At 39.7% G+C, this 27756-nt stretch overlaps 1 protein-coding gene across 1 annotated transcript in view; it reads left to right on the top strand.

The window, feature by feature from the left end:
• The first annotated feature begins 5601 nt into the window (after nucleotides 1-5601).
• VIT (vitrin) overlaps nucleotides 5602-27756 on the top strand; it is a 98030-nt gene continuing 75875 nt past the window's right edge. Inside the window, exons 1-2 of the mRNA XM_081068740.1 lie at nucleotides 5602-5897; nucleotides 27479-27548. Coding sequence (XP_080924866.1) covers nucleotides 27497-27548 — 52 coding nt within the window. The 5' untranslated portion in view covers nucleotides 5602-5897; nucleotides 27479-27496. The remainder of the gene's footprint in view (nucleotides 5898-27478; nucleotides 27549-27756) is intronic.

Below are 27756 nucleotides of genomic sequence, written 5' to 3'. Positions count from 1 at the left end.
GCCCTTGTTTTAAATAAGGTACTTTCGTATTTTTCTAATCTGTCAGACCAGCAGTGTTTTTAATGCTGGGAACTACATTATAACCTTCAGTTCCCAATATCATCCTCTAACTCTTTGCAATCACAGTGATTTATCTGCATTTATTCCTTTGTCAATTTGGCCTAGAATATTGTGGGTGTTGTCCAATACCCAGTGGTTCCAGCTCATTTCTTTCAGGGAAGCATTTGGGAGTAGTAATCTTCCTAATATTCTTTTTATTTATTTTTTAATAGCCTAAGGAAGAAAATAAATTCTGTCCACTATATCCTTTGTACCACTAAATCTACCATTTGCCTCATAATCAATAACTCTTATTAATCTCTAATCAATTTTTCCCTCTGACATATTCTTAGCAACTCTTCCATCTCGTTTTAGAGGCTTTTTTACATTACTTGGCAAAATCTCTTTGGCTTCCTACAGTCTACCTATTTGTAAGTTATCCATGCCCCCAATTTGACTCCATCAATTTTTTGAAAGGTACATTTTTATTCTAATAGCCCCTTTGCTTCTGACAGATAGTTATAACATAAATTTAACAAATGTCAATTATATTAGCGAATTTTCCATTCACATCGACACTACACAAATATGTGTTTTTAGCAATGACATTCAGTAGTGTCCAGGAAACTGAAATAACACCTGATCTCTACAGTAAGCTTCTACCAAAGTGCACAGAGAAAAAGTTTCAAAACTTTACAGAGGAGTTCAAGGCAGATCATATTTCTATGAAAAAACTGACGTAACATCAAACACTATCTAGCTGTACACATTACAGTGAGCTTGTGATGTGAAAGGTGTAACTCTTGTGTTTTATGCTGCCCCACAGTAAAAGAATCAGGAGTGTCTGAAAAGGCTACCTCATTCATCAGACTCTCAAATTGCCATCTGACCTTTTTTAAAGTCACATAAAAGAATGGATTTGTGATATGAAGAGTGCATTGATTTCCTGGCGTTCTATCTCTGGAGTCAAAAATCAAAAACAATGAGGCAGTATTTTAAAGAGCCATCAAGTTCAATGTTTATGACAAGAATAAAAACTTTTAATAGAGAGTGTTCTAAAAGAGATTTGAGTTTTTGCACTAAATACAGTACAAGACTGGAACGCTAAGTTTGTATAGTGACAAACAGTTATTTAGGAAAGAACTGATGCTTTTGAGCAACCTCAGGTGATTTATTTATAATCAAACCAGAATCTCAAGCAGCAATGTAGGCGAAACTAAGCGTCACAATTTCTGTTCTCAAGTAGAAACAATTTAGTTCAGTTTATGCCAAGTAGCAAGCTCAAGGCCGTGTACCCAGAAGCTGTGATCTTGTCTTAAAAGAAGTTAAAAGATTTCCCTGAGGCTACCAACTTTATGGTTTTGTAAGTGAGGCTGCTACCACCAGTCTTGTGTGTGGAGGGTTGAGTCAGTTCTCGGGGTGATCATCACTCTCCCACACAAGACCCCAAGAGTTTTGCTTTAATGTTTTTTATTCTATTTCATCCCAAGGCTCCACTCCCATTCTCTTTCACCATAGGCAAGCATTCGAATATACTTGGAATCATTCATTTATTTATACTTATTGTAAGTATGCCTATTCTGTGTCAGTTTGAAGAGCTAGGAATACACCAGCGACCAAAACAGGTAAAAAAACAGGAGCCTACATTCTAGTAGGGAACTCATAATGAAAAATTAAGTAGTAAATATTATTAAAGGATAGTAAGTACTCTGAGGAAAAATAAAACAGAGAACAGAGAGAGGGCGTGTGGGGATGCCCTTTTAAACCAAGTGGCCAAGGAAGACCATACTCAGGAGGTGACATTTGAGCAAGGACTTGCTGAAGGTGAGTGTGTGAGCCATGCAGGTATCTGAGAGAAGCCCTAGGGAACAGCACGTACAAGGCTCTGACATGCCATCGGGCAGGTGAGTCCACATTCATTTATAAGTGTTCTTGCAAAACACCCATTTTTTTATGCTCATATATTTTAACTTTCATAATTGCATTTACAGTTGTCTGGGTTCTCCAGAGAAACAGAACCCATAGGAGATTAGATAGATAGATGAGAGATAGATAGATAGATAGATAGATAGATAGATAGATAGATAGATAGATAGAGCTACTATAAGAAATGGCTAATGTGATGATGGAGGCTGAGAAGTCCAAGATCCACAGTGAGTAACTTGGAGACCCAGGAGAGCGAGTGGCATAGTTCCAGTTCAAAAGCAGGGAAGGACTAATGTCCCAATTTTAAGAGAGGCAGAGGAAATACTTTCTTACTCAGGCTTTCATTCTATGTAGGCCTTCTACAGATTAAAAGAGGGCCACTGACACTGGAGAGGGCAATCTGCCTTACACTGTCTACAGATTCAAATGTCACTCTCACCCAGCAGCACCCTCACAAACACTACCAGAAATAAAGTTTCACCAAATATCTGGGGACCTGTGGCCCAGTCAAATATCTGGGGACCTGTGACACATGAAATTAACCATCCCAGAATTGTACTCGTAATATGTCTGTCATTCCGTTTCTTACTTTCCTTCAGAAAAATCTTTTTAAATCAGCAGTTGTGGTAGACAGAATTCCAAGATGGAGCCCATGATCTTCACCCCGGGGGCGGGACGATGCTCTGTTGTAGCACAAAGCAATATTGCAGATGTAGTTACAGCTACTAATCAGTGGACAATAGGATAAGATTATCCCATCGGCCTAACTTAATCACACGAGCCCCTTCAAAGCCATTTTCTCCCGGTGACTGCAACCAAGGAAGTCAGAGAGAATCCAAGTGTGAATAGGATTCAACATGCCATCACTGGCTTTAAGATGGAGGGGGCCATGTAGCAAGGAGTGGGGTCACCTCTAGGAGCTGAGAGAAGCTCTTGGCTGAGAGCCAGCGAGACCCTCAGTCCTACAACTGCAAGGAACTGAATTCTGCCAACAACCTGAATGAGCTTAAGGTGGATTCTTTCCCAGAACTTCTAGATAAGAACCCAGTCCAGCCGGCACTTTGATTTCAGCCTTGTGAGACCCTAAGCAGAGAACTCAGCCATGCCATAACTGGGCTTCTGACCTATAGAACTGTGAGATCATAAATGGGTGTTGTTTTGATACAGTAAATTAGTGGGAATTTATTCCACAGCAATAGAAAATGGATGCAGTAGAACATTTGGTTTACTTAAAAAACACTTATATAGTACTTGCTTCATATGAGGCAAAATTCCAAGAACTTTACAAGTATTTATTCCTTTCATTGTCATAATCTTGTTATACAGGTTTTATTATTTTTCCCATTTTACAGATGAAGAAACTAAGAAACAGAGATTAGTTTACTTGCCAAATATCAGGTGCTAAAACCAACAGACAGTCTTAGGTGATCTGGCCTGAGGATCAATGCTCAAACCCCACATCTAGTCTTTTGCTTTTAATTGCTTCATAATATTTCATACTGTGCGTACTTAACTCATTCCTTTTCCAGGGATGGATTTCTCATGTCCATGGGCAAGAAGCTCATTGAAGACCATACCCCACAGGCGTTTCATGGGTCCTAGGTACACACGTAGTGTGACAAGGTACTTTTGGGTAGCTCCCAAAAGTAGTCACATTTATCCACATGACCAAGAGCTCATTGGGGCCCCACACGTCTGATAGGAGCATTTTCCAGCTTTCTAATTTTTGCTATTCAGATGAAAATAGAGTGATGATTCATTGCTTTTTTTTTTTAATTAATTAATTTATTTATTAGTTTCAGGTGTACAAAACAAGGTAATACTTAGACGTTCATCATTTATATCCCTCATACTATGAACCCCCCTCCCCCCATCCACTATCCCTCCGACCTCACACTGAACCATCACATTATATATATAAAATTATAGTTGGCATTCATTAATGTTTACCTTCTGGTGTACAATGCCATGATCAGGTATCCACAGTATCCCTGAGGTGGTCTCCCAAATAGAACGCATGTCCATCGGATACCCAACAAAATCTTTATTCATTGCTTTTTTTAAAAAATGGAATTTATATTGTTTTACTATTCTTTATTGTGGTAAATATATAAAACAAAAAGCTTACCATTCTAACCATTTTACATTAATCAAATCATTAGCATTAATTGCACTCATAATGCTGTACAACCGTCACTATTTCCAAAATTTTTCATCCCTGCAAACATCTTTGCTTTTTAATATTCATTTCTCTTTGAGCACCTCTTCATATGCTTTTCAATACATGTACCTTTGATTCTGCTTTATTCTTCATAAGAAAAATATTAAACTCATAAAAGAAAAGCTCTGAGTCCTAATATAGCACTTGCTGTTGCTTCCAAGTCAGACAGCCTGGAATTCGAATCCGTTCTTGCCTTTCCAACTGGATAACCTTAGAAAATTTACTTAATCTCTTTGACCCCTCAGTTCTCTTCTCTGTAAAATGAAAGTAGTATTACTGACCACTCCAAATTCTTCTAAGCATTAAGTGAGATATGTAGAGGGCTTATCACCATGCCTAGCAAAAGTAAGTATTTGATAAATGGCAATTGGCATTATTATTAATATTAGTGATATTATATTATTAATTCTGTTTGGACTGCCATTTCATCCGAACTTCCCCTGACTCAAATGGTGGAATAGGCCACCCTCCATGTGGCACCACCGTTCTTACCACCAATAGACTTTTAAGCTCAGGATTTTGTGGAAGAAGGAACAGGATTGAGAAATAATTTAAATGCAGAACCAAATGGAGGGGTGGGGGGAGATTAAATAACATTTAAACCATAATCTTAAATAAGGAGCAATCCCAGGGCCCACACATGAGGATGGGAGTCTGTTGGTGGAGCAGATTCTCCTCCCTGGGCTGCGTGAGTGCACATTCCCCAGCAGGAGGAGAAATGGCTCTGTGCTACCTCCCGCTGAGCTGGTAGGAAGATGCTCTGCCATACTGATACATATTTGAATCTCAAGGAGCACCAGATGTCCTTCTTTATGGTCTGTGGCATGCTGATGCATGTTTGGGGTCTGAATCCCATCAATGTAATTGATGACACTAATATGTAAATAACTAAAATCAGCAGATTTCCTTGATGTTGTGAGCTATCCATCATCAGTTTATTGAAACATGCATGAGTCAGGTTTTGCTTCCCACTGTTATTATCTGTGTCGTATTACAAGCAGCATAGACTACAGTCATTTCATTAAGCTTGCCAAAATGCAGAAAGGACCGAAGTGAACTAAACCAAAAAAAAAAAAAATAGCATTGGCACGTAGGAAAAGTAAGTATTTTCACTCAGAAAGTGAGAGGCCAGTCGGATCAGCTTGCTGGTGTTTGCAGTTGTCTTTCTTTATGTAGTTTAATCCTGCTGTTCAGTGGCATTTGAAAAAGAAAGGAAAATTGAATTGCTCTGCTTAAGTCATTTTTAAATTATGTATTTTCATTTCATCTAGGTGCTTCAATTTTATGTTTTAGAATTTCTAATTGTAGAATTTGGTTACTGAAAATGTGTGCTTTGGGCTAGAAAAGAATATTTAGAAATCCTTATTCCCCCCCTCCAAAAAAAGCAAGTGGGAGTGGAAATTTGAAAGAGGACTGCCTAATTCAGCATTAAAACCAGTATGAGAAGCAATGTGTGTGAGTGAGAGTGTATGTGTGTGTGTGTGTGTGTGTGTGTGTGTGTGTGTTGTAAAATGTGCTTTTCAAAGTGCTGAGAGGTTGATGGGAATGTTTGATTAGCTCTTCTGAGAAGAAAAGGTGCTTGGACCTCTCCTTGTTTCTTCTTTAGAATAATTTGGATGGGATTGGTGATGCAGAAAAGCTTGAGGAAAAAAGGATATCCATTCTGTGTGGTGGAAAATTTTTGAAAAAAAAATTGCTTTCTTCAAACAAGGTATGTCTGATGAATTATTAAGCTATGTAGCTAGTTTGCTTTCCATTCCTTATTATGAAAATATTAATTTGCATTTATCATTAAGAAATTATACTGCTTACATACCTTGACCAAGTAATCAATTTGTACAAATTTCAGTCTCAAAAGAATTGAGATGGGAGTGAATGGTAATTGACATCCTTGTAAACAACAAATATTATGTATGTCAACTATAAACCAATTGGACAAAGATTAGAAAAAGATTTTCACTGTATCTTTAAACAGACTCAATTATGATTAAAGTCACTTGAAAAGTATGACATTTCTGTAGAACTTTAAAGTACAGTTAAGTCTATTATCTTGCCTTTTTAATATTTTGTTTCCTGTGTGGAATATAATAATAATGTAACAAATTGCTTATAACAATGTATCAAAGGCAATATGAGAAATGGGCACAGTGATGCTAAATTAAAACAGAAATTATTGAGTGTAGATCTATGCTTCTCTCTATTCAGACAGATCTGGGTGGAATGTGGCTAGATGTGCAATTCTGTATCTTGTTTACACTGTAAGTGTTTTCTTAGGCTGAATGCTTTTTTTTACTGATAAGCCCAGGAAAAGGCTGGCATTGTTAGGTCGACTATTGTAGCTGAACTTTGCACAGGGAAACAGGATATGAAATCTCTTTTAAGCATGATTAGTGTCAAACCAGTATAAACATGAAATAAATGCCTTAAGCACAGGCTAAACAGAGAGGATAAGACTGAATTATTAGACTTGATGGTTTGCTCCGAACAACCCACGGCATCTTTGCCGTCTCCAAATCGGAGAGTGGAATTCGAGATTTTCTTTGAGTTTATTATAAAAACAAAACCAGCCATTCTTGGCCATGGTGGTTATTCAAATATGTGAATGCTAAGAAAATAGCATTTTGCCATTACGTTTTGTTGCAACAAATTTGGAAGTCTTGGTGGTAAAGTTCTGAGGTTGTTTTTCCCTCAGTCTCTTGAAAGTTGAAAACACCCTGCAGCAAGGCAAGATCAAACAATATTTGTGTATTTTCTCTGTTGTGTGTGTCAGCTGCAAGTGCAGCTATGCCGCTGGTAGAAAAGCTGGAAGCGTCTGTCTTTTACTTATTGAATTAAAATACCTTCTTTTGTAAAAGGGCTTTAGACAAAGAATTGCAAGACTATAAGGGCTGCATTCTTAATTGCAATATGCTGGTTTCCCAGACTAAGCTTCATTTAAATATATCTTATTATACCTCACCACTGAAAGGAAACACCTTAGAACACTGGAAATGCTTAATATCTATCCTGAAATAATGTTTACTCTGTATATCGTTTAGAAGATTGAATTATCTTTTTTGCCAAGTTACTGATCATATGAAGAATAGTTTCTTTCAGAGAAAATACACAGGGTTGGAAAACGGTTTACGAATAGCATCAGGGACAAAAATGCTTGTGCTGTTCTCATCGGTAATTCCTGTAAGACATGTTGTATACAGGAAAGCAGTGTGGTGCAGTGCGATATCTCAAGCCAGGAACCCTAAATTACAGGAACACCTCTGCCACTACCTGGCTGTTACCTTGGGAAAGGTGTGTAACATTTCTTGACTTTTGTTTCCCCATCTGAAAAACAGAAATAGCAATCCTTGCACACACACCCTTCCAGGGTGGTCATAAGGCTCCATATTGATTCTCTGTTCCAAAAAGGTTTTGATATGTGAAAAAGTTCTACAGAAATGTAATCTTTTTTCTGAGCATATTCAAAAAAAGATTACATTGGAAGGAGTCATTGGCCTTAAAATCAATGGTTCATGGCCTTCAGGATATTTCTGTTACTTGTGCCCACCTGAGCAGCTTCTCTTCTGGCTTGTTTGGAGGCCTAAACTAGGGTATGAACAGCAGTGGGTGCAGGACAGAGCACACTGGTCTGTCAGTAGCAGGGCACTTTAGCTGTGTGACGTCAGGGAGGTTACTCAACATTTCTGTGTCTCCATTTCCTCGTGTATGAAATAAAGAGTTAGACAAGATAGTCTCTAAGTTTTCTTCCTAATCCTTTAGTTGTATGCACTGAGACCTCTCAAATGTGAAGACCTGGCCAGGCCAATTTTGTTGTTGAGACTCTGTATGTTACAAAATGAAGTATCAAAATGGGTTTTCAGAATCTATGTTGTATTTTCAACGTTTGTGTTTACCTAACTAAAGACTTCAATATATAAAAAAATGTAATGGAACATAATTTTCTGTTACATAAATGTAACATTTGTGTGTGTGTGTGTGTGTGTGTGTGTGTAACCATAGTACACTGAGGACAGTGTGGTCCAAGTTGTATAAAAGACTTCTTTCAGTTCTGTTGTACCTCTGTGACTGCCTGTAACATATTATGTGGAAATAATGTCAAATATTTAAATGTAAAGCCTTCCAGAATTAAGAAGTACAAATTGGTTGTTACAAAGTAGTCATGGGGATGTAGGGTATAAGCATAAGGAATAATCAATAATATTGTGATAACTATGTATGGTGTCAGATGCGTACTAGATTTCTTGGGGTGATAGATGGAAGGGGGTTAGGGGACAGAGTGAAAAAGTTAAAGGCATTAAGAAGTACAAATTGGTAGTTACAAAATAGTCATGGGGATATAAAGCATAGGAAATATAGTCAGTAATATGGTAATAACTATGTATAGTGCCAGGGGGGTACTAGACTAGTCAGGGGGATCACTTCTTAAATTATATAAATGTCTAACCACTATGCTGTGCCCCTGAGATTAATATAAAATAATATTGCAGGTCAATGTAATTGAAAAATTAAAAAGGGGGGGAGGTAAAGGGGAGTAAAAGGTCCAAATTTCCAAGTACAAAACAAATAAGTCATGGGGATGTAATGTACAACATGCGGAATATAGTCAATAATATTGTGATAACACAGTGCGGTGTCCTATGGTTGCTGGACTGGTGATGGTGACCACTTTCTTAGGTCTATAAATGTTAAATAACTATGGTGTACCCCTGAAAATAATATAATATTATATGTTAGCTATATTTTAATAAAAATCTTTTTAAAAATAAAAATAAATGTAAGGCCTTCCAGGCAAAGCCAAGGTCAAGTGGCCCTCTTATACTATGGATTCTGGAAGTTTGTCAAGCCAGAGGCTCTGCTGCTTCTTAAATATGTTAACTTTGGCAAGTTACTTAGACCTTCTGGGCCTCAGTTTTCTCACCTCTAAAAGGGGTCTATTATTAGTGCCTACCTCATTGGTTGTGGCTTGGCATACTGTCAGCACCCAAATGTCAGCAAATATTTTCTTTATTATACGTGACTAGAATGAAGAAATCAGATCAGCTGTGAAACAAAGTAGTTATAATCCTCTTCAAACTTTCAAACATTAACTCTTTGGATGAGATAAGCAAATAAATTTGTGGAATTATGAGATATTAATATAATTATTAGAAATGTATTACCATCTCTTTATCCAGAGTATCTGAGCTAATCAATCAATCAGCAATGATAAGCAAGAGAGGCAACTTCTATAATGTCTGTAATTTGAGAAACCCAAAGTTCTTCTCTCGTTGCCTAAAAATGTGTCTCTCTGTGGTTTGCAGAAGGTGGGGGAAATCCTGGCCCCCTGAACACACTTAGCATGAGCGAGAGAAACTGCAAAGAAAATCTGCTACTTTTTACAGATACAAAAGGTATTTGTGCAAGTAGCAGAGAACAGCTTCTTTTAGTGCAGAGAATGGGACAAGAAAGGAACCACAGACCGGGGAAAATTTAGGCTGGTCATCAGAAACGGCTTTTTGGATAGTGCTGGTTGTTAAATTTTAATTAAGCCACAGTCCTGCATGCCAACTTCCAGGGCCTCCACAGCTGCTTGTCAGCCCAAATCCCGCCCTGCCGCTTGTCACTAGCTTGCAGCACTGGGCTCATCTGCAGCCAGCCACTCCAGCTGTGTACCTGCGTCCCGCTAGCCCAACTCTGTCACCAGCTTCCACTGCTCTGCACAGCCTGCGGTGACAGACCCTGCAACCACAGACGTGTCCCCTCACAGCTACTATTGCACCTGCAGCTGCCCCGACCCTCACCACTACATGTGTGTCTGTAACTCGGTCCTGCCATGATACAGGCTCCTACAGCTGGTTCCTGCAACAGAGTGCATACACATGACCAGCTCTGGCCATCACCACTGCCTACCCTGGTCCCTAGCCACGAGACCTTGTGGCATCCCTGAAGAACCCAACAGCTCTTCCAGCAGATCCCCAGCAGTGCTCACCAACGACTCTGTAGTTGGTGACGTGGACCCCAGCAGCCTGAGCTGTTGAGATGTCACGCCTTTCTGCCACCACAAGCCTCCACGCTGGGTGCCTTGCACCACAAGACCCAAGATCACTCCAGTGTGCCCTCGCCTCCAGGTGAAGGTCTCTCCTGAACAAAGTCAGGACATAAAGTCTAGAAGAGGCGACTGTTTCTTCAAATGTGCGAAGCTACAGGGATCACGAAGAATCAGGGAAACGTGACACACCAAAGGAACGCAGTCAACCTCCAGTAACTGACCCTGAAGAAATGGAGATACACCAACTGCCTGACAGGGAATTAATTCAAAACGATTTTGTTCTGAAGATGTGCAGAGAGCCACAAGAAAACACAGAACAACTTAATGAAATCGGAAAAACGATACAGGAACCAAAGGAGCTCCACTAAGAGATGGACAACATAAAAAAAGAACCAAATGGAAATGTTGGAGCTGAAGAACAAAATTTTAATTAAAAAAAAAATACACACACACACACAAATGTGCCAGTCTGAGATAATCTAGGTAAGTTCCTGTTTACAGGTCAGGAGGTGAAGGGCCAAAATGATTCCCAAAGCCCCATGTTCACAATGCAACAATGACTATTTCAGTTTTGTTGATTGCCTTTTCCTATGATTACCTCATTCGTAAAACAAACAGTTGTGGATACTGGATTTAGAATTTGTTTTTAATCAAGTAGAAAACTTTTTCTCCTCGACAGATGGCAAACCTTAAAGAACTCCTTAGAGACCGGCTACCTGTAGGGCTCAGAGCTGCCAGAAGAGTGCAGCAAGCAGGCACCAGGTGATGTTCTCAGCTGAGACTCACAAAAGCTGCCCATCACGTGGCAACCTACAAAAGGCCAACCCCCACACCTGGCAGATGGGACTCGGCTAAAATCCATTCCCGCATTCCAGGGCTTGTACCCTGAGGGAGAAACGTGAACTGAGATCATGGGTGCCAAAATCCTTCCCTGAGTCAAATTCACAAGGCAGGGTCTTGGAACAGAAGAAATACACATTAGTTTGGTTTAGATTCAGTTTAGAGAATATTCTGGTGTTTGTATTTTATTCTGGTCTTATCCTTTAAAACTATGTTTAGGCCCATTTCTGCTTTGTATTACTTTACTAGATTTTTTTTTTATCAATTCTTTTTAAGAATGCTGGATGTCATTCCTCAGCCATCTGATCGGTCCAATTGTCCTACAACCATCTAGAAGATGTTCATGGCAATAGGCTCAAGATCCTTACAAATCTCTAAGCAGAGGAAGAAGGAACAAAACCACAGAACTGCTCCCTTTCTGGGGTCCTAGAAAAATTTAGATCGATGGCAGTCACAAACCCATGTAGTCCCTTCACCAAGAAGTCCAAAAATCAAGCCATGGCTGACTGTGGACAGCATCTTATGTAGAGAGAGTCAATTGGTTGCTTTACCTCTAAATCCTAAACTAGAATCTAAATGGCCATGTTTTGCAAAAGAATGATGATGAGAATGACAAGGGTGATGATGGCAATCATGATTAACCATCACCCAACAACAATAATAATAATTGCTAACACTTTCAGAACTATTCTTATATGCCAAGCCCTGTCCTAAGCTCTTTTCACATATTAATTTACTTAATCCTAACAGCAACTGAATGGGGTAGGTTGTTGCTATCCCCATTATACAGATGAGAAAACTGAGGCACTGAGCAGTTAAGTAACTTGTCCAAGAACACACAGCTAGTAAGTGATGGAGCTCAACTTCAAACCCAAGTAGTCTGGTTCCAGAACTCACTCTCTTAACCTATCAGGCAAAAATTATACATAATCTTGATATTTCTATAATGGCACCAAATTAATCTTTGCCCTGCCTGCAAATATCGTTTTCAAGCCAAGTCAAATTTCGAAGCAAACTATTCTTCCTCACAAGCATAGACAGCACACTAATAATGATGAAGGAAAGCGGAGACAAGGAACTCATGGAAGGTTTTGAGAAGGAGGACAGGGTATTTCTGTCTTTCTTGGATCGTCTCCTGAATTGAGAATCGCTTTTCAAGTATGTTGGGAACACGTGCTCTCAGGGGATATGCCAAGGAGCTGGTGTCATTATCTAGCCTTTTGAGTAGTCAGTCCCAAAAAGGTGTCCCTTATCTTCACTCTAGGGTCAAGTTTGAAGCCAGTCACAGAACGAATCTTCCATTTGACTCAGATGACTGCAGAAAATCACTTTCCCTGGTAAGGGTCTCTACATTGACAAGACTCTAATCTAAATTTCTCAGATTTTTTCCCTCAGTGAGAGAAAGGTGAAAGTTTTGTGTGGACATGTGGTAAAAATTCCTAAAAATTGCCCTTCAGGCTTTGTCTCTGCATTCCTTTTTCTCAGATTCAAAAAGAAAAAAATAAAAATCTATTCCTTCGGGGGAACCCAATGTATAATTTCCCAGGGAAGAGGTCACTGGCATCTTGGTGCTGAGTGAATTCCCTCCTCTGTGTTCCAAACACAGGAAACATCCTTTGGATGTAAAGGTACAAGTCAACTTGCCCAGACTGGCTTTCTTGTATAATACAGTGAGTAAATTGGTACTCCTAAGGGTAAAAGGAATTTAGGGAAGCTGAGACAACATTCAATGACAGCAGCAATAAATATTTATTGGGTCACTGCCATGTGCCATCTGTAATTCTATGTGCTTAGGAAGAGGAGTGAACAAAATAGTCTCCATTCTCCCAGAGCTGTCAATCTGTGGGCACACAATAAACAAATACATATAAGAGGTCTGGCGGTGATCTGGGCTGTAGGATCAGCTGTCAAAAACCTGACAGTAGGATCAGGGGTGTGGAGAGAGCAGTGAGATGTGGGTGATGAGTTGCATTGCATGGTCAGATAAATGTCTGACAAAGGGCTATTGGAACAGAGAGAGAGGTGGAGGAAGCCACAGGGAAAGCCATGTGGATACTTGGGGAAGAGCATCCCAGAGAGAGGGAAGAGCAGGGCAAAGGCCCTGAGGTAGGACCATACTTGGGAGGCCGGCATTTCTGGGCTAGGCTGAGTGGGGAGGGAAGGAGGCGAGATCCAGAGTGTACTTGGACAAGCAGAGACAGAGAGCCATCCTAATGCGCTTCTATTGCCCCCAGATGCCCCCAACTGCTCCCTCACACCCTATCTGTGGGCAGTTCTTGCCTCTGCCCAGGATGAAATCTGAGTAGGTCCCTTCATAGTTCAGATCACGCTCAGAGTTTTTAAAAAGACCTTGCTCATATTACATCCCCAAACAATCTCGGTTCAGTCATTAATGTGGACGTAATACTTAGGTAATATTTAAAAACTTTAAAATGGCCTTCACAGTTTCGAGTTTCACCCCTCACCTCCAGGCTTGCTTTCTGCAGTGGGAATGGGGAGTGATTGCTTGCTCTCTTTCTCTGCCTTATGCTTTTACTCTTCTTCCTGTTGGCTGCTAATGACAATCTCTTCGTGTCCAGAATTGCAGTGGGCGCAGACAGGAAAGGTAAACGGGACAGAAAGGCCTCACTGGTTGGTGCTGTTGTGAGCTGGCATCCAGGTTCGCTGGGCTTGGCAGAAATTCACAGCTGTTTCTTGTGCACACGGGACAATTCCCATTTTGTTGGGGACCCCTCACCTGCAATCATCGGATGCTGTTATATAAGAATCTTCACTGGCTGGGTGTCTGCTGTCCCTTCCTCAGCCCCTGAGCAATGGGTGATCTAACTCCAGCTGTTTTCTGCTGTGGTCTCCTCAGCCCTCCCTGCACCCAGCTTGGGCAGGACCTAAAGGGACACCAGACTGGCTCTGAGATAAGGTGGTTTCATTTGCCACAAGCTACTCCCTGTCTGGTAGATATCTTACAGGAGAGTCAGGCACCAGCCCACTCTGCCCTAAACCCAAGGGACACCACTGCTCAGTAGTTTCAAATAGGGTTACTGGGCAAAAAAGCTGGACTTCCAAAGGAGATAGCCAAGAACCAGCATGTTCAGCTGACCACCAGACTATACCAGAGGTTCTAGAAGCTGAAGGGCAGTGGGAGACTGGAGAGCAGGAATTACTTTAGGAAAAGGTGTTGGCATTTTCCTTCCTCCTCTCCCTGCCCCCATTCAGCCCCCCATTCAGCAGATTGTCTCTCCATACCCACCCACTTCAGGCAACAGTGAGAGGAGCCTCCACGACCACTTCGGAACATGGACATAGTTAACACGTAGTCTCAGTTGAAGCTGACACAAGGACTATCCCATTTTAACATCCCTACACAGTCAATTACAATACACTCAAATGTCTGTTTAGATGGGTGTGTCCCTCCTGCTTAAACTTAAAAATATGCCTGGTGCATCACTTTACCCTAAATAACATTTGTGAGAGACAGAAAGCTGTGAATGAGTTCAGGCCCAAATATGACTAAAACAAAAAAAATATCTTGACCTTATAACTAAGACTGCTTTATTACACAATGTATATATTTTACAGTGTGTGTCTTAACTATTGTCAACAAGTATTTCAAAAAGACCAGGATATATGTGTCAAAGCAAAAAGGAAGGTGAAACCATCCTGTGGTAAAATGGGGTAAAATGTTTGAGGCCAGGAATGGAATTCTGGTTCTTCTCCATATTCATTCTATAATCTCGGACAGCTTACTAAGGCTCTCTAAGCCTCAATTTCCTACTCTAAAAAATGGGCATAATAAGTAGATTGGGGAGGGGGATTATCACTGCGTGAGGGGTATAAATGATAAATGTCTAACTATTGCAGTGTTTGTACACATGCAACTAATAAAAAAAGTGGGCATAATAGTACATACTTGCTAGGATCACCTCGATAATTAAATAAGATCAATATATGCCGTGTGCAGCGTAAATGCATTCAGTAAATAGTAGTTATTATTAATGAAGTGGTCTCTATACGTCTAAAACTTTCCATGAAGAAGAACAAAGGTACCTATCCCATCCTGTGTAACAGTCCACTAGACAGCTGGGGAGGGTCCAGAGAGGGCCTCCGGAGCATGAGGCTGTGTGGTACCCTTTGGAGATCTGGGTCTCCTGCTTTGAAATGCCCCTCTTTCTGCTGGTCCTCGCCAATTTCTGGGACTTAATCCTCCATAGCCCTCAGTGGCTCAGCCACAGTCACTGCCTTCCACTAGACCCTCTATTTCCCTAAGCCCCTGGTTGCTAGGATTCAAGAATGTGCTTTGACCCACAGCCCCACGCCTGCCTCTTGGCAGCATGGGGCGAGCTGGAACCCTGTTGTCTGAGACAAACCCACTCTTTACCAAAAAGCAGAAAGGAAGATGCTATGGATGTTACAGACACACCCTCATCTTCCTTCCTACCTCAGCTGGCAGGCTCTGCCAATGCCATAAATAAATAAATAAATAAATAAATAAATAAATAAATAAATAAATAAATAAATAAATAAGTGTTTTTCTGTGCCTCAGAATTGAAGGCAGACTGAAAAGAACAGAATGTTCAGGCAGTGAAGGCTCTGGGATCATAGTTGGACTGAAGCAAATACCCAGTTCCAAACTGACAGTGGACAGCCCCTTGGCAACCACAAACCTCAATGCCCAAGGGAGAAAACTCACTGAGAGGAGACAGGGCTAATCCACAGTGTCAAATCCATTAGGTAAAGAAGCTTCAGATGAGAGAAATTCATCTTCCAAAGCTCCATGAGAATCTTTGAAATTTCACAAGGTTTCTAGAGTAACTAAGAGAAATAGTCATGGCTCACCCCATCTTTTACTGAGGCCCTCACCCTTCCCCCAGATTTCCTGCTCTTTGTGCCCCCCTTCCATTACAGAGGACAAATAACTCTTGGAAGGAGTTCTTTAGAGCCCATTTGGGGGCATGACTGGAAACTAGTATTTTTCCCCCACTGGCAATATAAGACCTAAACTACCACTTCAGAAACGTAATTACTGTTTGCAGCCTCACTAGAAATCACTATTGGTCGAGCCCTTGGTGGATGTGGTAAACATTACCATATGTCGGGTTCTTAATAAGGTACAGAATGATGGTCTGAAACACATGCACCAAAAAAGGCTTTCCTTTTTTGGTTTTCTGACATGTAGAAACATGCCACATGGATCAATGCACCAAATGGCCTAGGCACATAGCTATCATTGAATACAGGCCTGAGCTCTTTAATCCACCCAGTGACCCAGGACTGTATACCTTTGCTTCAGGATTTGCCCTGGCTATATGTGGTGATCAAAAAGGACCCTGGAGAAAGGGATCCTGACTAGTTCACAACTCAGTCATCAAAAAAATTACCTACAATATTTATGGAAAATTCCTAGATTGAAATGTCAATACGCATAAATATATTGGGAGCTGAACATTTTCATAAATCAGAGGTTGTCAATTCTGACACTATCAGCATGCTGTGCCTGATAATTCTTTCTTGTGAGGGGTGTCCTGTGCATTGTAGAATGTTTAGTGGCGTCCCTAGATGCCAATAGCATCCCCCACCCCATGTTGTGACAACCAAAAATGTCTTCAAACATTGCCAAATCACTCCCGGGAAGCAAAATCACCCATGGTTGTGAACCATAACCACAAACATATCAGGAACTCCACATTCTTATAGCACAGTCACAAGGCCATCCACCCCCATTCTTTTCCTCCCAGAGTGTCCCAGGTATGTAGGTTGCTTCTCCCTTTCAATGGCTGCTACAGCTCATGAGATTCTTTGTCACACTTCTTCCCAGAGCCGGGCTCCAGAGCTAGATACAGCTCTCCAACCCCTGCCTTGATGCTACCAAAAGACAAGCACATGTGCCCTTGAAGTGTTTTCATTTTACTATGAATCATTTCAGGGAAATAGGAGATAAGTAAAACAACAAAGATGAAAAGGGTTTTAATCAAAGCTTCAAGGATCAGAAACCAACTCAAACTGGCTGGAGTAAAAGGGCCCAGAAACATCTATGTCACGCACAGGAGACCTAGTCCAGCTGGACCTCCTTCAGACTGGAAATGGGACCTGGGAAGTAGCCAGAAAATAAGGCGTCTGCTCTCGCTGCTTCTCCCAGGGCCACGCGCTTTCTCTTCTCCATCTCGTTCTGCCCTCATCTTCTACATCTGATTCAGGGCCCATATGGCTGTCAACTTGGCTCCTGTAGTTTTCAAGGCTTTCTGGGTCCCGATTCCAAAATCCCGAGGGAGATCTTGATTGACCTAAGTTATCCTTTTTTTTTTTTTTTTTTTTTTTGCTAGACCATAGGCTCAAAACTAGCAGAGTCACTTAATTTCAACAATTGCTATTTCTGCACCTGAGCATTATATTTGAGACTCTTACTTCAGAAGTTTTGTGACGTTAAAGATACAGGTGTAACCAGGCTTTTAAAAGTGAAAAGTACTATACAAATATGTGGAATTTATATTTTATAATGTTATATAATAAATCATGGAATCATTTGGAATTTACAATAACATTTACATGAGGAGTTTGATATAGGAAAAAGTGCACAAAATTAAAATAGAGATCTGGGCTGTGTGACCTTAGGCAAGTCACTTCACTGCTCAGAATTATAGGAATAATAAGGTCTGTTCTACTTCCTCAAGAGTTTTGTAGGTGGTCCAGATAAGAAAGTTGTTGAGAAAACACACTGCAGACTGGTATAAACCTGTATTATTCTTATTATTATCTTCTCTAATTTAAATCAATATATGGACAGGCACTATGAGTTAGAAAGTCAGGAATAGTCTTTTGGCTGCAAGCCCAGTTGAAAGGGAAGTTCATTACCTCACATAACAGTGGTCAAGAGGTGGGCCCAGCCTCCAGGCATAAGACAGTCAAAGCTCCAGCTCCATTTCTCTGTAATTCACTTAGCTGCCCTCCTCCAATTTGTGTTGGCTTTTTCTTCAGACTGACTTGTCTCATGGTCACACGATGGCTGCCAGCATACGTAGAACAACGTGCCCCCTTGTTCATTTCCAACAACAGAAAGACTTTGCTGCTTGTTCATTTCCAACAAGAGAGGCAAGGCAACCTCTCCCTGAAAAACAAAGGAATAAAGTCTTTCCATCTGATACAACTCACGACACAGCCCACCCTTGAACTGGTCACCATCCCTTGGAGAGGGCCCTGTGCTGATGGGCGCAAACACTCCAGCGACCACCAGCAAGGAAAAAAAAAAAAAAATATATATATATATATATATGTATAAATAAATATATATATAAGTATATATATTTTATTATATATATTTATATGTTATTATATATAAATATATATGTTATATATTTATATATATATATATATATGTATATATATATATATATACACACACACACACAGAGGGAGAGAGAGAGAGAGAGAAAGAGAGAGAGAGCCATCCTTGGCTTAGACTTGGAATCTACACCCATGCTAGGAGCTGGGAATGAATCACCTTCTTCTGTGTGCATTTATTCCCTTTACCAAATTAGTTTTGTATTCGGCAGGAGTAAGGGCAGAAGCAAGTGCTCTGCTTAGGTAAGCAACAGTGTCCAGTCCATATAGCCTGGCTCAGAGGACATCTTCAAGGACCCTGGTGCATTCTTAGCAGACAACATTTTGGGAAAAGACAAATTTTTCCTTGCCTTCCCTGCTTATTTAGCTTGCACTTTGCTGTTGGAAGGAACAGGAAAGAGAAGAAAAATAAGGAATAAGAGAAAAACTGCTTTCCTCTCTGGTTCTCTCTCTCTCTCTCTCTCTCTCTCTCTCTCTCTCTCTCTCTCTCTCTCTCTCTCTCTCTCTCTCTCTCTCTCTCCTTCATAGAAACCTGGGGGATTATACTAGTGACCACTGGTGTCATGGCAAAAGGAAATGCAATGTTTGAGACCCAGCCCAGAGGAATATGATCTATGTAAAAGTTTCTATGCAGATCCAAGCCACATCCATATTGTAAAAGCCCCTCCTAGTACCAGCCTTCCTTCTTCCATATTTACCAGAAAAACCCACATCCACTAACAACCAGCTGAGGCTTTACAGAGATGGGGAAGCAAGGCTGCAGATGTGGCCTCTCCCCATTCAGAGATCCCTGTCCTCAAGGGATTCTTGGCATTTTGGAAATACAGCACAAGCCTCTCATAACTACTAAATGTTTCCAGATGGACACTGGCTCTTTCTGCCTCATGGACAAAGAGTATTGTTAGGTGCTTCCCCCATGTAGCATCATAGATCAGACAAACACTAGCATTATATAAACCCTACACATCAACTAGGACATATATTTCTGCAACTGAGTGGCTCAAGTAAGCCTCTAGAGGGCTTATTAAAAATGATGAATGCAAAAATAATTTTTAAGCCTTCCATGTCTCCCTATAGCCTAAAGGATCAATTTCACATTCTTTAGGCATGACATTCAAGGCCGACATAGCCCCTTCTTTCCTCTCTAACACTCTGATTCATCTCCCAGTCTGGCTGAGCAGCTCCCAATTTCTGAAGTTATTCTGTCCCTTGTGTCCTGTCCTTCCCGCACCACTCATTGTTTTCCAACCTGCCAGTTAAACTAATTCAAGCCTCTTCTAATCCCCATGCCCAAAACCTATTTCACCATCCACCCTTCTTGCCATCACTGTATCCTCTACAGAAGAGGTTCTTAATTCTGGCTGTACAATGGAGTCACCTGGGAGCTTTAAAACAGTGCTGATACCAACTCAGACCAATTAAATCAGAATGTAGATGAGGGCAGTGTGCTTGCTTATCCGAAACAGCTAAGTCAAGTGGTAGAAGGCAAATTCAGGGCCTCTGGATTCACAATGCCTGGTTTCCTTTCCAATTCCACTTCTTTCCAGCCTTGTGACCTTGGACAAAGTACCTAATGTCTGCATGCCTCCAATTCCTTACCTCTAAAATTAAGGCAAGAAACAGCCTTAATTTTACCTCATCAGGTTGCTGTGAAGATTTAGTGAGTTAATGTATTACTGACACTCAATATGTGCTCAATCAATGTTAGTTACGATGCGTGCACATCAATCTCCCTCTAGAAGGCTCAGAGAAACTTGATAATAGGACCTGCATCTTGTTCCTCTCTGCTTAGCTCAGAACACACACACAATTTTTTTTTCTGAATGATTAAATGGATGTATGAATGAAGATGAAATTTTGACTTTAGGAGATCAGGGAGATTTACATAGAAGAGGTGGCCCATAAACTGAACCTTGAAAGATGGATAGGCTATGAGAGGCAGATATGGAGTTATAGTAAGGTATTCCAGCTAGAATAATAATAAGAGCTTGAGCCAAGACACTGATTTACAGTGTATAGAGAAAAGACCAAAAGCCTCGAGTGTGTGGGGGTCAGAGGAGAGGATTACAGAAGAGAATTGCAGTGAGATGGTTTAAAAGGTAAGTTGGGCCACCTCATGAAGAATTTTTAGTGCCTCACTAAGGAATTTGGGCTTTATTCTGTGGAGAATGAGTGGACTGTGAAAAACAATTCTGAGAGGGTGAATGAATAATCAGAGGTGTGCTTTAGGAAGCTGATCCTTTCCAACTGCAAGAAAGGGTGACCTGGAGCAAGAAAAGCTAGGAGAAAAGAGTGGGTTAGGAGATTACAATAGCTCACCATTTCATATCAACATTGTCTGTATATGTTAAGTCTTCCCAAGAAACCATTTTATTAATTTCTGATTAATTAACATATATGCACAGGGTAAGCATTTAAATAGAACTCGCTCCCATCTTTGATCACCATTTTCCCAGTTCTCTTTTCCCTGAAGCAACAACTGTAAGAATTATAGAAATTATAGAAACAGAAAGAATTATAACAGAGTATTGATGAATTCTACCAAATATTTAAAGAACTGACGCCAATCTTTCTCAAAACTTTTCCAAAAAATTGAAGATGAGGGAATACTTCCTAATTCATCCTATGAGGCCACTATTTCCCAGCTACCAAATCAAAGATTCTACGAGAAAACTACAGTTTTCCTTATCAATACAATATCCCTTATGAAAATTGATGCAAAAACCCTCAACAAAATATTGGCAAATTTGAATTCAGCAGCATATTAAAATAACTAAACACCATGACCATGTGAGATTTATTCCTGGAGTGCAAGGATAGTTGAACATACAAAATCAACTAATGTCATACACCATGATAATAGAATGAAAGACAAAAACACGCAAGATTATCTCAATTGATGCAAAAAAAGCATTTGAAAAATTCAACACATTTTTATGATTAAAACACCCACAAACTAGGAATAAAAGGAAACTACCTCAACATAATAAAAGCCATATACAAAAAACTCACAGCAAACATCACCTTCAATGGTGAAAAATTGAAAGCTTTTCCTCTAAGATCAAGAACAAGGCAAAGACGTATACCTGTTTTCACCATTTCTATTCAACAAAGTATTGGATGTTCTAGCCAGAGCAATTAATCAAGAAAAAGAAATAAAAGTCACCCAAACTAGAAAGGAAGAAGTAAAATTATGCTGTTGGCAGATGATATGATTTAATATGCAGAAAATCCTAAAGACTACGCAATAAATTTTTGAGAACTAATAACTGAATTCAGCAAAGTAGCAGGATACAAAGTAAACACACAAAAATCAGTTGCATTTCTATATACTAAAAATGAACAATCCAAAATGATATTAAGAAAACAAGTCCATTTGCACCAAAAAGAATAAAATACTTAGGCATTAATTAACCAAGGAGGTGAAGACTTGTACAATGAAAACTACAAAACATTATTGAAAGAAACTAAAGAAAACATACATAGAAACCTATCCTATGTTATCAATTAAAAGACTTAATATTGTTAAGGTATTAATAGTACCCAAAGCAATCTACAAATTCAATGCAATACCTGTCAAAATCCCAATGATGTTTTTTGCAGAAATAGAAAAATCCCCCAAATTTATACGGAATCTCAAGGGACCTGAATAGCCAAACAATCTTGGGGGGGGGGGAGGAAGAGGAGAGCTAAAGGACTGCTCCTAATTTTTAACACTGACTGCAAAACTACAGTAATCGAAACATTGTCGTACAGCCATAGAGACACACATATAAACCAATGGAATAAAATAGAGAGCCCAGAAATTAACCCTCACATACATGGTCAAGTGATTTTTGACAAGGGTGCCGAGACCATTCAATGGACAAAAGACAGTCTCTTCAACAAATCGTGCTGGCAAAAGTGGATATCCACATGCAAAAGAACAAAATTGGACCCTTACTTAACACCATATACAAAAATAAACTCAAATGAATCAAAGATCTAAATGTAAGATCTAAAACTATAAAATTCATAGAATACAACATAAGACAAAAGCTTCAAAACATTGAATTTGGCCATGATTTCTTGGATATAACACCCAAAGTCTTAAACAACAAAAGAAAAAATAGACAAACTGGACTTCATGAAAATTTTTAAAATTTTGTGCATCAAATGACCCGATCAACAGAGTTAAAAAGGCAATCCATAGAATGGGATAAAATATTTGCAAATTATGTATCTGTTAAAGGATTAATATCCAGAATGTATATGTTGTTGTCCTAAAATTCAACAACAAGAAAAACAACCTGATTAAAAACTGAGCAAAGTATTTGAATAGACATCTCTTCAAATAAGATATAGAAATGGCCAAAAATACATGAAAAGATGCTCAACATTACTAATCACTAGGGAAATGCAAATCAAAACCACAAAGTGATGCTATTTCATACCATTAGGATGATTACTATCAAAAGAAAGAGAAAATAAGTGTTGGCAAGGATGTGGAGACATTGGAACGCTTGTGCACTGTTAGCGGGAATGTAAAATGGTACGGCCACTCTGGAAAAGAGTATGGAGTTTCCTCAAAAAAATGAAAAATAGAATTACCATTTGACCTAGCAATACTACTTCTGTGTATGTACACAAAAGAAATAAAAGCAGGATCTCAATGAGATATTTATACACTCGAGTTCACAGCAGCATTATTCATAATAACAAAAAGTGGAAGCAACCTAAGTGTCCATCAGCTGATGAATGGATAAGCAAAATGGGGTATCTACTTATAATGGAATATTATTAAGGCTTAAAAAGAAAAGAAATTCTGACATACCCTATAACATGGATGAAACCTGAGAACATTATGCTACTTGAAACAGGCTAATCACAAAAAGATAAGTATTATATGATTCCATTTATATGAAGTACTACAGTAGTCAAAATCATAGAGACAGAAAGCAGAATGGTGGTTGCCAGGGAGTGGGGGGAAGGGGAAAATGAAGAATTATTGTTTAATGGGCATAGAGTTTCAATTTTACAAGATAAAAAGAGTTCTGAATTGTTCTGGAGCTGAATGGTGGTAATGATGGCACATTATAAATATATTTAATACTGCTGAACTGTACACTTAGAAATGGTTAATATTAAAAATTACTTGTTAAGATAGTAAATTTTATGTTTGTGTATTTTACCACAATAAAAAAAAAGGAGGGAAAAACCATATAAATATAAGGTGATACTATTATTTATTACCACCTTACTCTTTTCTAACTCTGGGCAATAAAGGACCTAATTAAATTGGCTGGCTACACTACTTGCATTAATGTGTATTTTTATTTCACAATCAGGCTTCATTTGTCTCACCAGAACTTCATATTTAGGACTCTATATTACATCTCATGGCACAATCCATAAATTTATGAATCAGTAATACATCCTTTTGCAAACCCCCATTGTTCCATTTTTGTTAGAACCCTGGTGAGCACATGAGGAATTAAGGTTCCAGAATTACATACTGTGTACCCCACAATTTCGGGATATTGAACCACCTGCAGGAAGTGCTTAAAAGTGCTGGTCGCTGTCCTCATCCCCAACTTCTTGAAAAGCTGAGACAGGGTTTGAATTTTTTTCACATATATCAAAAGGCACATTTACATTTTTAGTGTGTAAGTAAATGGACTGAGCAAGGAAAGAAACTGAAGTGGTAAGAAAGACGTCTCTAACATTTTGATTCCAAAAGACCAGAATGATTCTGGTCAGATTCCATTACTGTTGAGTCAGCACTGGGGAGATATCTACTCTGGGGATCATGTGTTTCCTGGAATCCTGGGTTTTTTTGTTTGTTTTTTTATTCCTCCATCCCAGCATGCAAAGGTCAGGTCCACTGTGTCTTCTAAAATTGTAGGACAGATCTGAGAGCACTTCTCTCTGCAATCCATCTTCCCTTTTGGTTTGTTTGTTGACTATCAGTAATACTTATGGAAATGTAATTCACATACATTAAATACACCTTTGAGAGTGTATAATTCAGTAGTTTTTAGTGTATTCATAAGATTGTCTTCCCTTTGTTTCCTTTTTTATTATTATTATTTCCTAGGGAAAGGAAAGAGTCCTAATTCCTCACTCATTGATTCAGCACATAAAAAGAAAAATGAGCACATAAAAAAAATCATATAAAAATCCCTGCCGTCATGGAGCTTGCATTCCAGTAGAGAACACCAACAATAATAAATAAAATAAGCAAATCATAGAGTATGTCAGAGGTGATAAGTGACATGGGAAAAAAAGATAGTAGAAAAAGGATAGGGGGTACTATTTGGTGGTGGGTAGGAGCGGGATTACAATTTTAAACTGGGTGATTAGGGAAATTCTCAAGAGAAGATAACATTTAAGCAAAGACTTGAAAGAACAAAGAAGTAAATCGTGGTTTTATCTGGGGAGAGGGCACCCAGGGAGAGTATAAATAGTAAGTGCAGAGACCCTGAGGTGAGAGGTATGTTCCAGAAACAGCCAGGAAGCTGGTGTGTTTGGAGCTTAGTAAGTAAGGGGATGAATAGCGGGAAATAAGGTCAGAAGGGCCAATGGTGGCCAATCCATATAGAGTCTTAATCACTTGTATAGACTTGGCTTTCATTCTAAGTAAAGTGGGGAACCACTGTAGAGGTTTGACCAGAAGAATGCCATGAACTGATTTACTTCAAATAGGATTGTGCTGGCTGCTGTTTAGACAGCAGAATACAGGGGAAGAAGGAGACAGTCTAGTTAGGAGGCTAATTGTAATGACAAAGGAGAGAGTAGGCGGGGCCTGGACCACGTGGCAATGGTAAAGATGGTGAGAAATGGTCAGATTCTGAATACATTAAGAAGAATGTAGAGCCAATAGGCTTTACTAATAAAAAGATGTGGGGTATGGGGGAAAGAGAAGTCAAGAATGACTCATAGATGAAAGTTGCAATGCTGAATGGTGATAGCCATTGGTGGGGCTGGTTAGGTGGGTCCAGAAGGGAAGCTGGACATAGTGCGTTTATCCCATAGGAAAGTTAAAATTTCAGGCCTGAAAACGTGTTAGTTGTTCTGGAGCATCTCAAGTTAGTAAAAAAAAAATTGTACTTGTTACCACACTATTTTCAAAATATGACCCAGCAATTTAAGCATCAAATTGCCAAATAGATTGTATGTATTTTGTTTCTATTTCTATTATTTGCCTATGACTTAACCAGTGGTCAACGACTTTAATTGGGAAATTTAACAATTGCATTTATTGCTGGAAATTAGCAAAGTGATCAGTTCCATTACGGGTTACCATTGCTGCCTAATTTCATTGTAACAAAACCTTTCATATATTAAACAGTTTAAGTTCATTGCATCAGGTACTTGTATTACTACCTCAACTATTATCTAATAGTTGTTTTTTGTAAGAAACTGTGCGTAGGACTGTATCTAAATATTGGACATAAGCTTATACTGGACCTAGTTAATACTAGGTAGTATTTATCTCTTTCAAATCTCTATCCAGTGACATCACTTTGGTGGCTTTAAAATCAGCCATGGAGAGAGAATTTACACCGCAGGAATCAACGAACACTACAGGTCAGGGCTTTTATTCAGAGAGCAAGTTTACTGGCATGCCACTCAGCATAGAGGAGAGTAGGGCTGTGAATGACAATTTTAGGCCACACAGCAAGGGCCCTGGGGGGAGGGCATGTAATGGAAGCCATGTGCCCCAGAGGGAAGGAGTGTTTAGACTTGTTGGCTTATACGGATCATAAAAAGCAGACTGACTTTAAGTCTGTACTTCCTACGATGTTTTCCCTTATTGCTTGTGCCCAGGGCACAGCCTTTGCAGCTAATGCCCCCTCCATGCTAATCCCACTCACTTCCTGGTCATCATGGGTACACAAGACATTTTACTGTTCTAAGCCTTAGTTTCCTCATCTGCCCACTGGGGATCATAAAATCTACCATGCTGGCTTACTGTGAGGATTCGAGACAATTTAGAGTCACAGTATATGTTCAATTAGTGGTGGTTTGAATAAACCTTGGCAGGTTTCCTCAGAGCCTTCCGAGAAGTGGGGAAACCCCCTATAAGTCAACAGCATCTTGGTAGCCACTGTGCTTCCCAACCTCTGAGCCTCTGTCAATACTGTTCTGCCACTTGGGCCACTTCTCCCTATGAAATTTGGTTCATCTTTCAAAAGTGACCCAATTGTTGCCACCTCTGTGAGACATTCTCTTATTCCCATAGCTGACAGAAGCTCTCCTTCCTCTAAACTTCCCTGGCCTCTTGGGGAATCTCTGGCACAACCCCAGACCTACCGGATTAGAATCTGTATTTTAAGAAGATTCCCAGGCGATTCATCGGCACATTAAGATTTTGGAAGCTTCGCTCTACACTGCTGTTTCTCAAACTCGGGAGGTTTTTAAAAGCTTAACGCCTACACCCAACACCCAAGAGATTCTGATTCAGTTGGTTTGAGGTGCAGGATGGGCATCAGGGTCCTTTAAAACTCCCAGATGATACTCATGTGCAGCAAAGTTTGAGAATCACTGCTCTATAAACTCCCCTTATACTCCTTATGGGGCTTGCACATTCTCTAATGGTGTGGTGATTTGTGTCCACGTATGTTTTCCCACTTCTATTAAACTGTACACCTTTTAAGAGCAAGAATTCTTTTTTTAATTCCATATTGTATCACCTTTTACCTAACATAACATTACCTAGCACTCTCATAGGAGTTTAATAAATATTTCTTGGATGAATGATGAACGAATTATTTGAAATCTAAAAATGTTCTCTTGATATCCTAAGTGTGGCTTTTGTCATAATTTGAGACTGGTGGAACATATTCTCGAAACTGTCGAGTGATTTCCTCTTTAGTTCTAAATAAAGACCCAATTTCCGAAGAGCAGAAGGCTGGTGGCTAGACTAGGTTTTCTAACCGAGAATGGACTTGGTACCAGCACACCGGCCCCTGCCATCTCCATGAGCTCGCAGCTTAAATCCTGACTCCAGAGGGCAATGCAACGTGAAGCAGCCCCACCCCACACTCTGAGCATCCAATTCAGAAAGAACCCTTGGCTGAAAGATGATGATGTTATTGTTTCTTCCTCCCCAGGGCGCCGTTTTGATATTTATGGGGATTGTTGTCCTCACTATGAAGGCATCTGTTATGGAAATGTTCCTTGGTAAGTACTTTTATATGTGCATCTGGATACACTGTTAACATTCTCTATGGTCCAAAGAATCCTGCCAAGAAAAGGTTGAAACAGAGCATATAAACAGTTCAGTGTATCTTTTTATGATTAACATGTAGGAGAGAAGTTTAAGCGCGAATGTTAAGTGTAGATCAAATTCAGGATGAATGTGTATATAAATTTTTATATACAGCAAGTA

Source organism: Rhinolophus hipposideros (assembly GCF_964194185.1).
Source record: "Rhinolophus hipposideros genome assembly, chromosome: 12".
NCBI classification, from domain to species: domain Eukaryota; kingdom Metazoa; phylum Chordata; class Mammalia; order Chiroptera; family Rhinolophidae; genus Rhinolophus; species Rhinolophus hipposideros.
The sequence above is the reverse complement of the archived record's forward strand: the minus strand, read 5'-3'. Positions and strand labels throughout refer to the sequence as shown.